Source organism: Tamandua tetradactyla, chromosome 15, assembly GCF_023851605.1.
Source record: "Tamandua tetradactyla isolate mTamTet1 chromosome 15, mTamTet1.pri, whole genome shotgun sequence".
Taxonomy (NCBI): domain Eukaryota; kingdom Metazoa; phylum Chordata; class Mammalia; order Pilosa; family Myrmecophagidae; genus Tamandua; species Tamandua tetradactyla.
This window is the reverse complement of record NC_135341.1, coordinates 26,078,994-26,091,921: the sequence shown is the minus strand read 5'-3', so window position 1 is coordinate 26,091,921 and position 12,928 is coordinate 26,078,994. Positions and strand designations below refer to the sequence as shown.

General features: G+C 38.0%; 1 protein-coding gene across 8 annotated transcripts in view; it reads right to left on the bottom strand.

Moving 5' to 3' along the window:
- CFAP20DC (CFAP20 domain containing) overlaps positions 1-12,928 on the bottom strand; it is a 301,331-nt gene that overhangs the window by 51,369 nt on the left and 237,034 nt on the right. For all 8 annotated transcript variants that reach the window (XR_013162683.1, XM_077128821.1, XM_077128819.1 and 5 more), the window contains one exon: positions 5,631-5,834. Coding sequence is in view for 7 of the 8 variants with exons in the window: in XM_077128821.1 (XP_076984936.1) it covers positions 5,631-5,834 (204 nt within the window). In the remaining variant the exon portion in view is untranslated. The remainder of the gene's footprint in view (positions 1-5,630; positions 5,835-12,928) is intronic.

Below are 12,928 nucleotides of genomic sequence, written 5' to 3'. Positions count from 1 at the left end.
CATAAAAAGGGAAAATCTTTTCCAGAAATATTTTCTGATCACTCAAATGGTCCTTTGAGAAGAATAACCTTGGGGGAGCAGCAGTTTACAATTTACGTGAGCTCACTCTGCCAGGCACTGAGATATGCATTCCATGTACTCATTTAATTCTCACAATGCTAGTATGAGGAAGGCCCTCTCATTAGTCCCATTTTACAGGTGATCGTGCCAGTAAATGGCAGAGCTGGGATGTGAGCCCAGGTTGGCTTTGCTTAGAGCTCATATTCTTTTGATCACCATATGAAGCCATCATGCCTGTTAATAGCTTTTCCTTTTTCTTATAAAAGAAAAGCACACATATACAACATACACACATATAATAAGACATGGTTTTATACCACTGCCAATCAAAATCCCTCACCAAAATTAAATTCACTTAAAAATCCATTATAACTAACTCTTTGCTTCCTCGGAAGGATGCCTAAAGCCCAGTTTTTGAATAAATCTCATGAGGGCTACTGCTAACAGAAACCCTCCCAAATTGATTATTTATAGCCTGGTTTCCACGGAAATTGTAAAGTATTGTTTTAATTGAATTTGGTTCTAAGTTAAAAACTTTGAAAAATTTGTCTGTCAACGGCCAATGGATTTCTCAGTGGGCTTGATTTATTTAGCAAGAAAAGCCTACAAAAGCCAATTTGCTAGGAGAAATATGGTTACATTTAATTATCCTTTAAAATGACTAATTTATTATATCTAAACAACTTTTAAACAGTACATATTACTCTGAACTGTACAGATGCTGAGGAATCAACGCTTGTGGCAAGCACAATAGATTTTGCTAAAGACTCATGCATTTTACTCTCCGTGGGCTTTCTGGTTTTAGAGTGCACTGTGTGTGAAGTCATCAGGCAAAGCTGCTAGGCTGAATGTAGCCTGCCTAAATCTCCTTTTCTTATGTTGGTTATCAAGCTCTGTCTCAAGGGAGATCTTTCCTTTGTATGTATATTTAATAACCATTTATTAAAAAGAATATAAAATGTTACCTGCATTGTTCAGGCTTTATTAAGCAAAGCATGTACATTATGAAGTTTTAATGAAAATTACCTTATTTTAGAGTAAAAAAGGAATTTTTAAATATTGTTGATTGACTCACTCATTCAACTAACGACTGACAACAAGCAACAACTGAATGCCAATCTCCTGCCAGACTCTGTGCTCAACATGGAAAGTATAAAGAATACTGATTGTGGTATCCCTTTCAAGGAGCTCACAATCAGACCTGGGGGACATAAATAAAAATGGTTGTTCAATGTGGTAAGTGTATATATAATAGGACTTGAAGATAACCGGAATCCAAAGAAGAAAGCAAATAATTCTACTTAAAGTGGGTTGAGGGTTGGGGAAGGTTTTATGAAGTGTTAACATCTGAGGTAGACCTTCGAAAACACATAAAATTGTATACTAGGTAGTGAAGGTGGAGGAGATTCCAGGCTAAGGAAAGAAAACAAGCAAAAACATGATCTGAAAAAAGGATGTGGCTCAGTTGGTGATGGGAAGTTGCACAATACAGCTAAAATATACAGTAGTTCTGGCTGTGTGTATGTCGGCTGGGGAGTGGGTAGTGGTGGTGAGACAAGAAGTCAAAACTCATATTAAGTCCTGCTCAAATCAAGGGTGAATTAAAGGGACTAAGAGGAGATTATCTTCCTAAAGGACAGATTCCACACTCCCTCCCTCAGACTTAGCTGTCTCATTCTACTCTTTTTAAGATCTTGGAATTCCTTTCCCCCTCTTGTCTACAAGATGAATTTGCACTCATTCTTGAGCTCTGGCTTAAATGTTGCCTTCTCTGTGATAGTGTCTCTGAACCTAAAAGGTAGAATTAATTGCTCCCTCTCATGTGTTCTCTAACTCGGTTCTACCACCCTGAGTTACAGTGAACTGTTTTCTTTTCTTTCTTCTGAAACTGTGGACATCTTATGACTGGATGGAGCCTTATCTGTATCCCCAGGACTCAGCGTAGTCCATAGCATATTGTTGCACTCCAAAAAAAAAAAAAAAAAGTGTGACAAATTAATGGGAGACAGAAAAGCACACTTGGTAACGGTAGCATGTGTTGAGAGTTATGGAGCTATTCCTGGCTCTAGAAGCAGAACGGAAGGTATATCCTTCACAGTGAAGCCCAGGGAATGGTTGGAGAAGGCTTCAGAGCTGTCTTGAGGGATAGTCAGGTACAAGGTTATGTGTATAGTGCATCTAGGGAACTACAACCCACTCTACAGCGTGGCGTGAAAGGTAAGGAACAGTGAGACATGAGGCTGAAGATGGGGACAGGTCTCAGATCATGGAGGGCCCTGTATGCCAAACTTGGGAAGCAATGGGGAGTCACTGAAGGGTTTGACGTGGGGATGACAACAGATCAGATCCGGGCTTTAGAAAGATCATCAAAGAGAATGGTGATAGCTAATCTCTATTAAATACTTACTATGTCTCAGATCCTAAGTGGTTGGCATGACTTAGATTTGAACCCTGGCAACTGGACGTTGAAGTGTATGCTCCACCAACTATGTGCTTGGATTGCATGCAGAGAGGGGCGAGGAGACTGATAAAAAATCTGGGCAAAAATTCAAATGCCAAGGCTGTAACATTAGGAAGGAAGGGTTAAGGGGTATAAAGGAGAGAGAATTCTTAGGATTTAAAGACCAAGGGGACGAAAGAGTGGGAAGAGTAAAGACATCCCCCAGATTTCTGGCTTGAGTTCCAAGGTGGATGGTGACACCACTCACAGAGATACAAGAAGAACATGTTGGAGGAGGAGAGAGATGAGTTTAGATCAGGTGTGTTCAGTTTGAGGTGGCCATGGAAATCCAGGTGAAGCTGCCCAATAGGCAGTTGGAGAAACTGGTTTAGATTTGAGAGAGAGCTTGGGGTTTCTGAATCTGAATATTTATCGAATGAATGCTCTATCAAGGAAATTATGGAGATCTAAAAGAATATCAGCTGTGTGGAAGGGAAGTTGGATACGGTGATGTTCCTGAAATCATTCACTGGTCTGCCATATTTTCAGGCTATGGAACAACTGATAAAACTAATTACATCTTGTTTTTGAACACCCTAGACATACTCAGGTCTATGCCCTCATTTCATTTCATAGTTCTATTAACCATGATTATTTTCCTTTCCTTTTATTAGTGGGGATGTTACTATTAAAATAATATTCTGTTAACACCCTTCAGCATTCAAAGGGTAGTGAATACATTAAGATAATAATTAATCTTCAGAATATCATTACGATAAATATAATTATAAGTTCTTGCACTTTTTTTTTCATCGTCCCTATATAATGTCTAAAGAGAAAGTCATGAGTTCTCAGAAACGCTACAACGGGGCTTGTAAATTGCTCTACTTAAACTGTATCCATGCAACAAGATGCAGAGTTCATTGAGGCATGCAGTTTTCCATTTGGTGATATTTCCGATTTTGGAGTAGACTGAATCTGATGCAATAATAAACATCTTATGAATACCAGAGATATTCATATTTCAATATTTTCTCTGTCTAAAAGAACAGATTGTTTTCAATTTCTCCTTTAGTCAAATAGAGGGCTTATTAAGTTCATTACCAGTGGTTTATTTCTGGCTATACAGTATTAGAGCAGAGTCGTAGTTATGCAGGAGACTTTAGTCCTTGCCAAAACAGGACAGTGATGAGAACAGGGTATTCAGGGCAACCAAAAGTTCAGCCTTTTCAGTCCATAAATAATTATTCCTCAGCTTGCCCTTTGTTATGTTGGTCTCAGTGCTACTTCATGACAAAATGAGCTCGATCGGGAGGCCACTGTTCTCTTTCTTCCTTGTGGTTTAAATGACTGCTGAGGATTATTTTATAAGGCAATGTTTCCATTTTGTTGCAAATCTGCAACTGACTCTTAATGTTCTCAGCAGGGGCTACAATGATACTCTGAGTAACCACAGCACAGGGATAGTTTTGCTGCGAAGCCCATACTCTTTGACACCAAGGCTGCTGCTGGAGGCCACATGTATGCTTAATAGTTTTGTTAACTGAAAGCACAGTGAAGGCAATGAGAAATCTGGCGGCTGGCAAGGGGGAGGGGCGTGGCGGGGATAAAGTACACTATTGAAAAATTAACGTCATCTTTTTTTCTTCACAACTCTTTAGAGTCAATTTGAACTGCTCCTTCTCCCTAAGACTTGTAAATTCTCTCCAAATCTCACCTTCCATGGGATCTTGTAGCCCTCATTTGACAATCAAATCAGATACCAAGAAGTCACAAATCATGGTCGTTAGGAGCTCAGACATGGTGACAAGCTAAGCTACATCGGAATCACTTAAGGCCCTTGATTTTCTCATTTGGAAAATGGGGACTTCAGCAGTGCTTATCAGATAACACTTGTAAAGTATTAGATGCCAGTGCCTATGAAATTTCCATGACCTACAAAGATGTTGATCTGGTAAAAATTGACAAAAAGAAAACTGTAAAATAAAAAGGAATAAATATTTAAGTACCTAGGGTATAATTTGCCCACTGTCAATTGTATTTCAACTCAACTTTTATATAGTTATATATAAGCTTGAGTCAAAATTATATAATTTAAAATATCTTCATCAAAAATTGTGTAGTGAAAAAGTCATATTTACATCTGGATGAAGGAGTATTTTAATATACCTGGTATGATGTTGAATGTGGCCTTTTAAGTAAACACACCTTGGGCCTATGGAGGGCTTAAATGGCTTCAAGTGCTTAAGAAATGGTAGTTCTTATTACTAATTACATTATAATCATCATTATTCTGCCTTATGACATTTCTTTTGCTGTAACAGACTGTTCTGTTGATGTTTATATATTACGGACTGTTCTGTTGATGTTTATATATTGTCTTTCCAATTAAATTGTAAATCTTTGAGGACAGTGTTGTGGAGAACTGACCGAGTGAAAATGCTTGGCTCTGGCCTGGGCTCCATCACTGATCAGGTGGAAACTTAGTCCCAGGTTTTAGTTTCTTCACCTGAAAAACAGACTAAAGGCTGCTCTAAACTCCTCTTCTGGGCAGCTGTGAGGATTACGGGTCATATTTCAGAGTGATTTACCTGCGTGGACATCCAGGAATCTGTGTCTCTCAAGCACCCACAGTGCCTATCATGGTCCTTTAGACTAAAGGAGGAGTCAGGAAGCCTCTGGGAACCTCTACAGAAGGTTCTTTTCTGCACTGATATCTGAAGTAATACTTAATGTGTATTCATAGTTTTTCCTTTGTGTTCATTCATTCTTTATTTAACAAATATTATGGCCCTTCTACGTGCCAGGGTCTATGCTAGGAGTTGGGGATACAATGAGATACCCAGAGTGTTTGATAAAATTATTCCCTTTTTTCAATGTGTGGTCTTATCACACACCCCCCTCAACATACATTTTCTGAAAATAAATAAGACAGTTTAAGAAAACGCAATGTCTTCTCTTAACTTTTGCCCCCAGTCCTAAAACACCGTACTTCAGAATGGACTCAGCATTTCCCACAGGGAGCATTCTCATTTTGGCCCTAGGTCTTGTAATCAAGGCTGGGCATTGTTACAAAGAAGCTTGCTCCTCTTTAAGGCAATACAACAAAGATGCAAAGCCCAGGACTCACTGGTGGCAGGCAGGAGTTCCAAGTGGTTGTGTCATCACTGCTGGTACTTATGCTGACATTACAGTTGTCAACCTGGGATGCACTCAGGCCATGGGAAGGCCCCACATCCTCCAGTTCTTCATTCTGTTGCCGCCGTAGGCTTGCCAGCATCTGCAACTCAGATTCACTCATCTGACTGGGCTGATAGTTTCTCCAATCATATTCCTGACCAGAAAGAAGAAAATGACAGAGCAAAGTGTCACTTGGCATTTCTTGATTTTATGGGCTATGAACAAATGCCAGCCCTTCACCCTAACCTCTCCAACAGCTCCCCTTATTGAGACCCAGCTCCTTAATATGCCTTTACATGCTGCCTATACCATCTTCCTCATCTTATGCATGTTGATCCTTTTGTTCCTGACATGCCAGCTACACTGTCCTTCATTAAGGTCCTCAAAAGCATCAAATTCCTATCTGCCTTGGTTACATGCTAGCCTGCTGTGTACCATGCTTTGCCTTCAGGTCCCAAATTGTGTCACTCTCAAAGGGAAGCCTTTTCTGACCACAAGCTGGGTCAGCCTCTTTATTATGTACCATATTTTCAGCACTTAACACAACTGCAGTTATGTAACTGTTTTCAGAGTTCAGAGGTAGACCATCAGCGCTACAAAGGCAGGGACCATGACGGACTGTCTCTACTCCCACTGTTGTTCCCATATCTGGCATCTGTAGGTGCTCAACCAGTATCTGTGCGTTGCCTAATGTCGGGGTTTGAATCATGACCCACAAAAGGCACGTTCAGGTCCCTACAGCTGGTACTATAGGTGTGGACCCATTATAAACAGATTTTCTTGAAGGTGTAACTTCAAAGTGTGGCCCAACTGAATAAAGTTGGGTTTTAATATGGATTACTAATTATAGGCAGAATGACATTCAGACACAGAGAGAGAGAGAGCGCCACAGGGAGAAGCTGGAAGTGAACTGAAAATAGAGGAGAAAGGAGAAAGCATGGTTTTGCTGATGCAAAAATTCACAGCAGCTTTTAAAAAAAATAACTTTCCATTTAAAAGTCCAGCTTATAAGGGAACTGATGAATTTCATCATTGTGAACATTATGAGTAAATACATTCAATTTACAATAAGACTGAGAATGACTAATGGTGTTAAAAACTGCCAAATACAATGTGAAAATAAGACGGAAACAAAAGGCTTGAATGCCAGATAGGTCTCATAGTTACAATAAACATCTTTACCGATGCATACTACACTGTGTGTGCCAGGCATATATTGTCTTTTTAAATAGTACATCAACAAATCATCATCTTTAGAGGGTAATACAAATAATCTTTCAATATTAAAACTGACATATTTCAGAAATTGGTATATGGAATTTTCAAGACCTTTTATTTTTCTGACTTAAGTCAAATTAGATAACAAATGCTAATTTCAACATTGCTAAAGTGTGAGCATTACATACAAGCAGTGTGGTTTCTATCTAGGACTGGCATACAATTTCAAAAGCAATTTTTAAATTTTCTTGTATATCTGAAAACAACAATTGTGCTCAAGAAGTCTTTTTCCCAAGACACACTGGAATTCTTTAGATATTCAAACCTTCACATTTACTTTCTCAAAGTTCCCTGTGAGACTGCTGCTCCCTTCTCTCTTCTGCCTCATAAGGATATAAAAAGTTAAGAAAATATCATTTTGAAAAACAAATTATTAGAATTTTTATAATATGAAAAGCTTTTTTAAAAAAATAAAGCATTATCACCATCATAATTTGGGGGTTATGAAAACTTGCTAATAATGCAATGTGGAGATTTTCAGAAATTTGTCAGAGAAAACTCACTTAAATTCTTACAATTACTGGCACAAGCAGCTCAGTACCCTGGGAGACCATGCAATCTCTAATAGGAGATTTCCTGAGTATATAATATGCTTTGAAGAGTTCTTCAAGGCAAAACAGATATGACAAGAAAAAGAATAAGATTCATACTCCAATGAAAAACATTAAAGGAAGAAGAGAAATGGAAATAATAAAATTCAAATGAAGTAGTGGGGAGGCAATAAAGAAATGAAACTATGCTCAACATCATTAATCATCAGGGAAATGCAAATCAAAACCACAATGAACTATCCTTAATATCCATGAGGATGGTTATAATTAAAAAGACAGATGATAAGCTGGGCAAGGATATGGAGAAACTGAAACTCTTACACACAGCAGGTGAGAATGTAAAATGATGCAGCTGCTTTGGAAAACAGTTTGGTGGTTCCTCAAATGATTAAATATAGAGTCACTATATGACCTAGAAATCCTATTCCTAGATATATATTCTAGAGAATTATAAACATATGTCCACATAGAAACTTGTACATGAATGCTCAGAGCAAGCATTATTGTAAAACCCAAGAAGTGTGGTATAACTATACAAAGAAATATCATTCAGCCATAAAAAGGAATGAAGAACTGCTACATGCTACAATATGGATGAACCTTTAAATTGTTATACTAGAATGAAGAAGCCAGATACAAAAGGCCACATATTGTATGATTCCATTTGCATGAAATTGTTCAAAAAATAGGCAAATCCATAGAGAAAGAAGGCAGATTAGTGGTTTCCAGGGGTTGGGCTTACGGGGGGAAGGGGGAGTGACTGCTAATGGTTGAAGAAAATGTTCTGAAATTAATTAGTAGTGATGCTTGCACAACCTTGTGAATGTAGTAAAAATCACTGCATGGTACAATTTAAGGGTGGATATTGTGGTATAATACATCTTAATTAAAAAAAAGTGGTTTGGTAATAAGATGTGAAGATGAGAATACCAGTTGCTTGACTTTAGGCACAACTGCAAATAACTTCTTCTTTATTTAGTTTCTCTGTCAAGAAATGGAACTAAACACTCTAATGTGTCACATAAGTATATTTGGCTTGTCATTGTCAATACATGCTTCTAAAATGAAAAATAATTTTCAGAATTTTTCAATTTTCAGAATTTTTCTTATGAAAAATAACCTTAATATGTATCTAGTATGATTTATTTTCCATGCAATTCATTTATTTAAGCCTGGACTGTGCCTGAGGTACAACCCTAAATGCTCGTGCAGAAGAAAAGAGAGGATGGGCAGTGGTTAAGCCAGACAACTCTGAGTCTGGGCCCTAATTCTGCTGTTACGTGGTTGGGCAAATCATCTAACCTCTGTAGGCCTCAGTTTATTCATCTGTAAGACGCAGACGACACTGTATACCTTATGGGATTTTTGGTGCACTAAATAAAATTATATCAAATGCTTAGCACAGTACCTCACAAACAGCTAAGCCCGGGGACTCCAAACTTTTGATTCCCTCATTTGTCAGAAAATGTTTGCAAATGGACCTTCCAAAATAGGTATGGTTTTAATATTTTCTTCCTGAATCCCAACGGATGGTCTTAGGTACACACCTTCTGGGGTTTGCACATTCCTCTGGGGAGACCACTGGGTTGGCAATCAGAACATGTGCTCCTTTTATTATTATTCTTTCCTCTCATTTTCTCTGTCCCCTTCCTTCTAGTCATCACTCATTCTGTACTCTGCTAGGAGCTGGGAGCACAAAGAAAATAAGATACAACTCTATTCTCATGGAGCTCACAGTCTAGAAAGGGGGCCAAAGCAGTTGTTACATATCAGGATATTATAATGTACCATGATCAATACAATAACAGAGATATGACTAAGATGCTTGAAGAATGCAGAAAAGAAGGGACTAACTGCTCAGCAGAATCAGAAAAGTGCTGCAGAACTCTAAGGTGGCATTTGATAGTAATTACATTTATTTGCAGTCTTCAGAGGGAGTGAATTCTTTCTATCACTATTGGTACTGAAGCAAAGGCTGGGGAGAATACTTGGCAAAATACCAGAATACTACAGCAGTAGAAATTGGTTGATTTACTAATTTATTCCACTAACATTTATCGAGACCTGGTTATGTGCCAGGCTCTGCTGATGCTAGGCTTGCTTAGAATTCTGAATTCCCATGATTCTACTTCATAGAATAGTAAAATATATTCTGATAACATCCTGGAAGGGGCAGCCAGAAATGAGCAGAGAGAAGAAGGAAGTGACTTTCTCTAGGGTCATGAATAGAGCAACTGGTGTCAGAGACAGGTAATTAACTTAGTACCCTGATGCATTTTTGATTTGCAATCTCTTAAACAATTTCAAAATCATCAGAAAGGCAAAATTATTTATTATTTTTTTAAAAATGAAAGCTTGCAGTAAAGTGTTTACATTAAAGTGGACTCCAGCACAAGATGTCATCTAACTAAATTACACAATTGCTGAAAGGCAAAGTGCCTTATGTAATTCTATCTTCAAAAGGCTCAAAATGTCATGGTATAACCCAATTTAATGTCAAAATATGCACATAGGAAAGAGGGGAGACACTATCAGATTCAGGTTAGGAATGAGGTAATGGGCTCACGGTTATACAATTCAGGTATCCTCAGACCCCCAGCAAGTCCTTTCCTCATGAAGTCACTGAAGTCATTCATTTTCATTCATACTCTGACTGATGTTATTGGGACTCTAAGCCAGTGAAGTTACAAAGACAAGAACAACGTGGCTCTTGCTTTCACACGGGTTACAATCTAGTAGGACAACTACAATCTATAAATAAATAACTAAAATAAGAGAGCATGTGTGGAGGTATAATATTAATCACACAGAGACGTGATAATAATGAGAACTGAAACTTCAAACAAAAAGAGAAAACAAAATACAATGTTTCAACTTTATGCTTTTTACCTAACTCTTGTCTGAGGATTTTAAAACAGAATCTCTTAATTAAATATCTGCCTATAGAATTTTGTGATCTCAGATAAGAAACAGCTCCACTGAACTGTCAGCAACACAAGGCTAAATTTACAACAGTAAGCAAAAATTAGACCAGTCCATTGCTAAGATCAAACCAAGAACCTCACTCTGTTTTATACTGATGGGAGGGGAGGAGAACTGGGATTTTACACTCATTCTAGCCTATACAGACTCTGAGACTCTCCTCCAACATCAGGTTTGGATTGTGACAGTGCCCGACACCCACAGCATAGGGGACACTGCGTTGCCAAAACTCTTAATATAGGGTCTAGCAAACAGTCCCTATCTCTTTGTATTCTCTTGAGTTATCCCAAGACTCAAAAAGTGCTACCTCATAGGGGATACTAATTGTTATAACAGAATATAACGTGGAGGAAGGGAGATATACAAAACAGCCTGGCATTTCAGAAAAGAGATCTCAGTGCTGTGGGATCAGACAAGGCTTCATGGAGGATAAGGGTGATGGGGTGTGGTATATGCCAGCCATCAGGCAGAAAAATATGGAGCAAGCTAGGAGTGTGGTGCTCACATTCACAGAAAATCGTTAAACAGAATATAAAGTAAAAGGTACTGTTTTAGAAATAAAGCGAGTAATATTGTTCCAAAGCAAATACAAGGATGAAAATACCTATAATCTAAACTTTGTTAAACTAAATGGTTTCCCCTTCTCTGCTCACTCTTATTAAAAGTCTAAAATTCTACCAGCAGACATTTTTAAGAGCCCTCGAAATGGAAACTATCCAAATGTCCATCAACAGTAGAACAGATAAATAAATGGTGGTATATTCAGAACACTATACGGCACGGAATCTCCCAAAGAAAATGATGTGAGAGAAGTCAGACATGAAAGAGTATATATACTGACAAAACTGACTGGCTGGGGAGGGGGTAGGTAACACAAAGGAAGCACAGGGTCTCTCGGGTGCTGGTATTGTTTTCTTTCTTAATCTGAGTGATAGTCACATGTTAAGTACTGTGTTAAGTTCACGAAATTCATAAGCTATATATTTATTATATGCATATTTTGCTGTGATCAACAACAAAAAGTCTAGGACTCAAAGATTTCTTAAGAATTAGTTGTTTAAAAGTTGGCACCTTACTCTGCATAATTTTTAGGAAAAAACAAACATTTTGTAAATCTAATTGGACAGTTGGTATCACTAGTAGTTTCAAATCTGTAGTTAAAGAGTTTTGAAGCTATTGTTCAAAGTTACAGCTTTTTTTATTCCAATAGGAAAGGAAAGAAATACTAGAAGTCCATTTTCCCAAGCTAATTTTAAACTTTAATTGCAATTTGAATTTGATGATTAATCTCCTTTCTATTGCTATTTGCAGACAGTCTTTAATCTCTACATTGACATTTTAAACAATAGTAGATGGTAATTTAGGGTTCCAGGGCATCTCTTCACCAACTAGCACTCTTGAAAACTTTTTTCCAAATTCTTGAGCTATGTATCCCCTACAAGAGTTTTCCCTGATTCATTGGTGGTACAGGCCCATGAACCTTATGAAGAGAAGATAGGAGCCGCAGGTATAAACTGTAGGTGACTCATACTTGTGTGCATAACTCATTCACAATTTATGGTAGCGCTTAAGCATGTCTTTAACATGTATGCTGGTTTGAAATGATGTATATAACCTAGAAAAGTCATGTTTTAATCCTAATCTCACTTTGTAAAGGCAGTTGTTTCTTCTAATCTTCATTCAGTATCGTATGTTTGAAACTGTAATTAGATCATCTTCCTGGAAATGTGATTTAATCAAGAGTGGCTGTTAAGCTGGATTAGGTAAAGGCATGTCTCCACCCATTTGAATGGGTCTTGATTAGTTTCTGAAGTCCTATAAAAGAGGAAACATTTTGGAGAATGAGCAATTCAGAGAGCAGAGCAGAACGACATAGCCACAAGAAGCTGAGTCCACCAGCCATCGACCTTTGAAGATGAAGAAGGAACATGCCTCCCAGGGAGCTTCATGAAACAGGAAGCCAGGAGAAGCAGCTACCAGATGACGCCATGTTCACCACGTGCCATTCCAGATGAGAGAGGAAACCTGACCGTGTTCACCATGTACCTTTCCAGATGAGAGAGAAACTCTGCGTTCGCCATGTGCCTTTCCACTTGAGAAAGAAAACCTGAACTTCATTGGCCTTCTTGAACCAAGGTATCTTTCTCTGGATGCCTTAGATTGGATATTTCTACAGACCTGTTTGAACTGGGACATTTTCTCGGCCTTGAAACTGTAAACTAGCAACTGATTAAATTCACCTTTTTAAAATCCATTCCATTTCTGGTAATATTGCATTCTGGCAGCTAGCAAATTAGAACAACATGCAAAGTGGTAAATTAAAACCTGAAGTCCAAGCCACAGTAAAATCTGAAATGGTTTGCTAAATTTCTTCATAAATCAGGAGTCAGGTCATTTGAAAAAACCAACTGGTCAGAATCTAGATCATATTTTATGT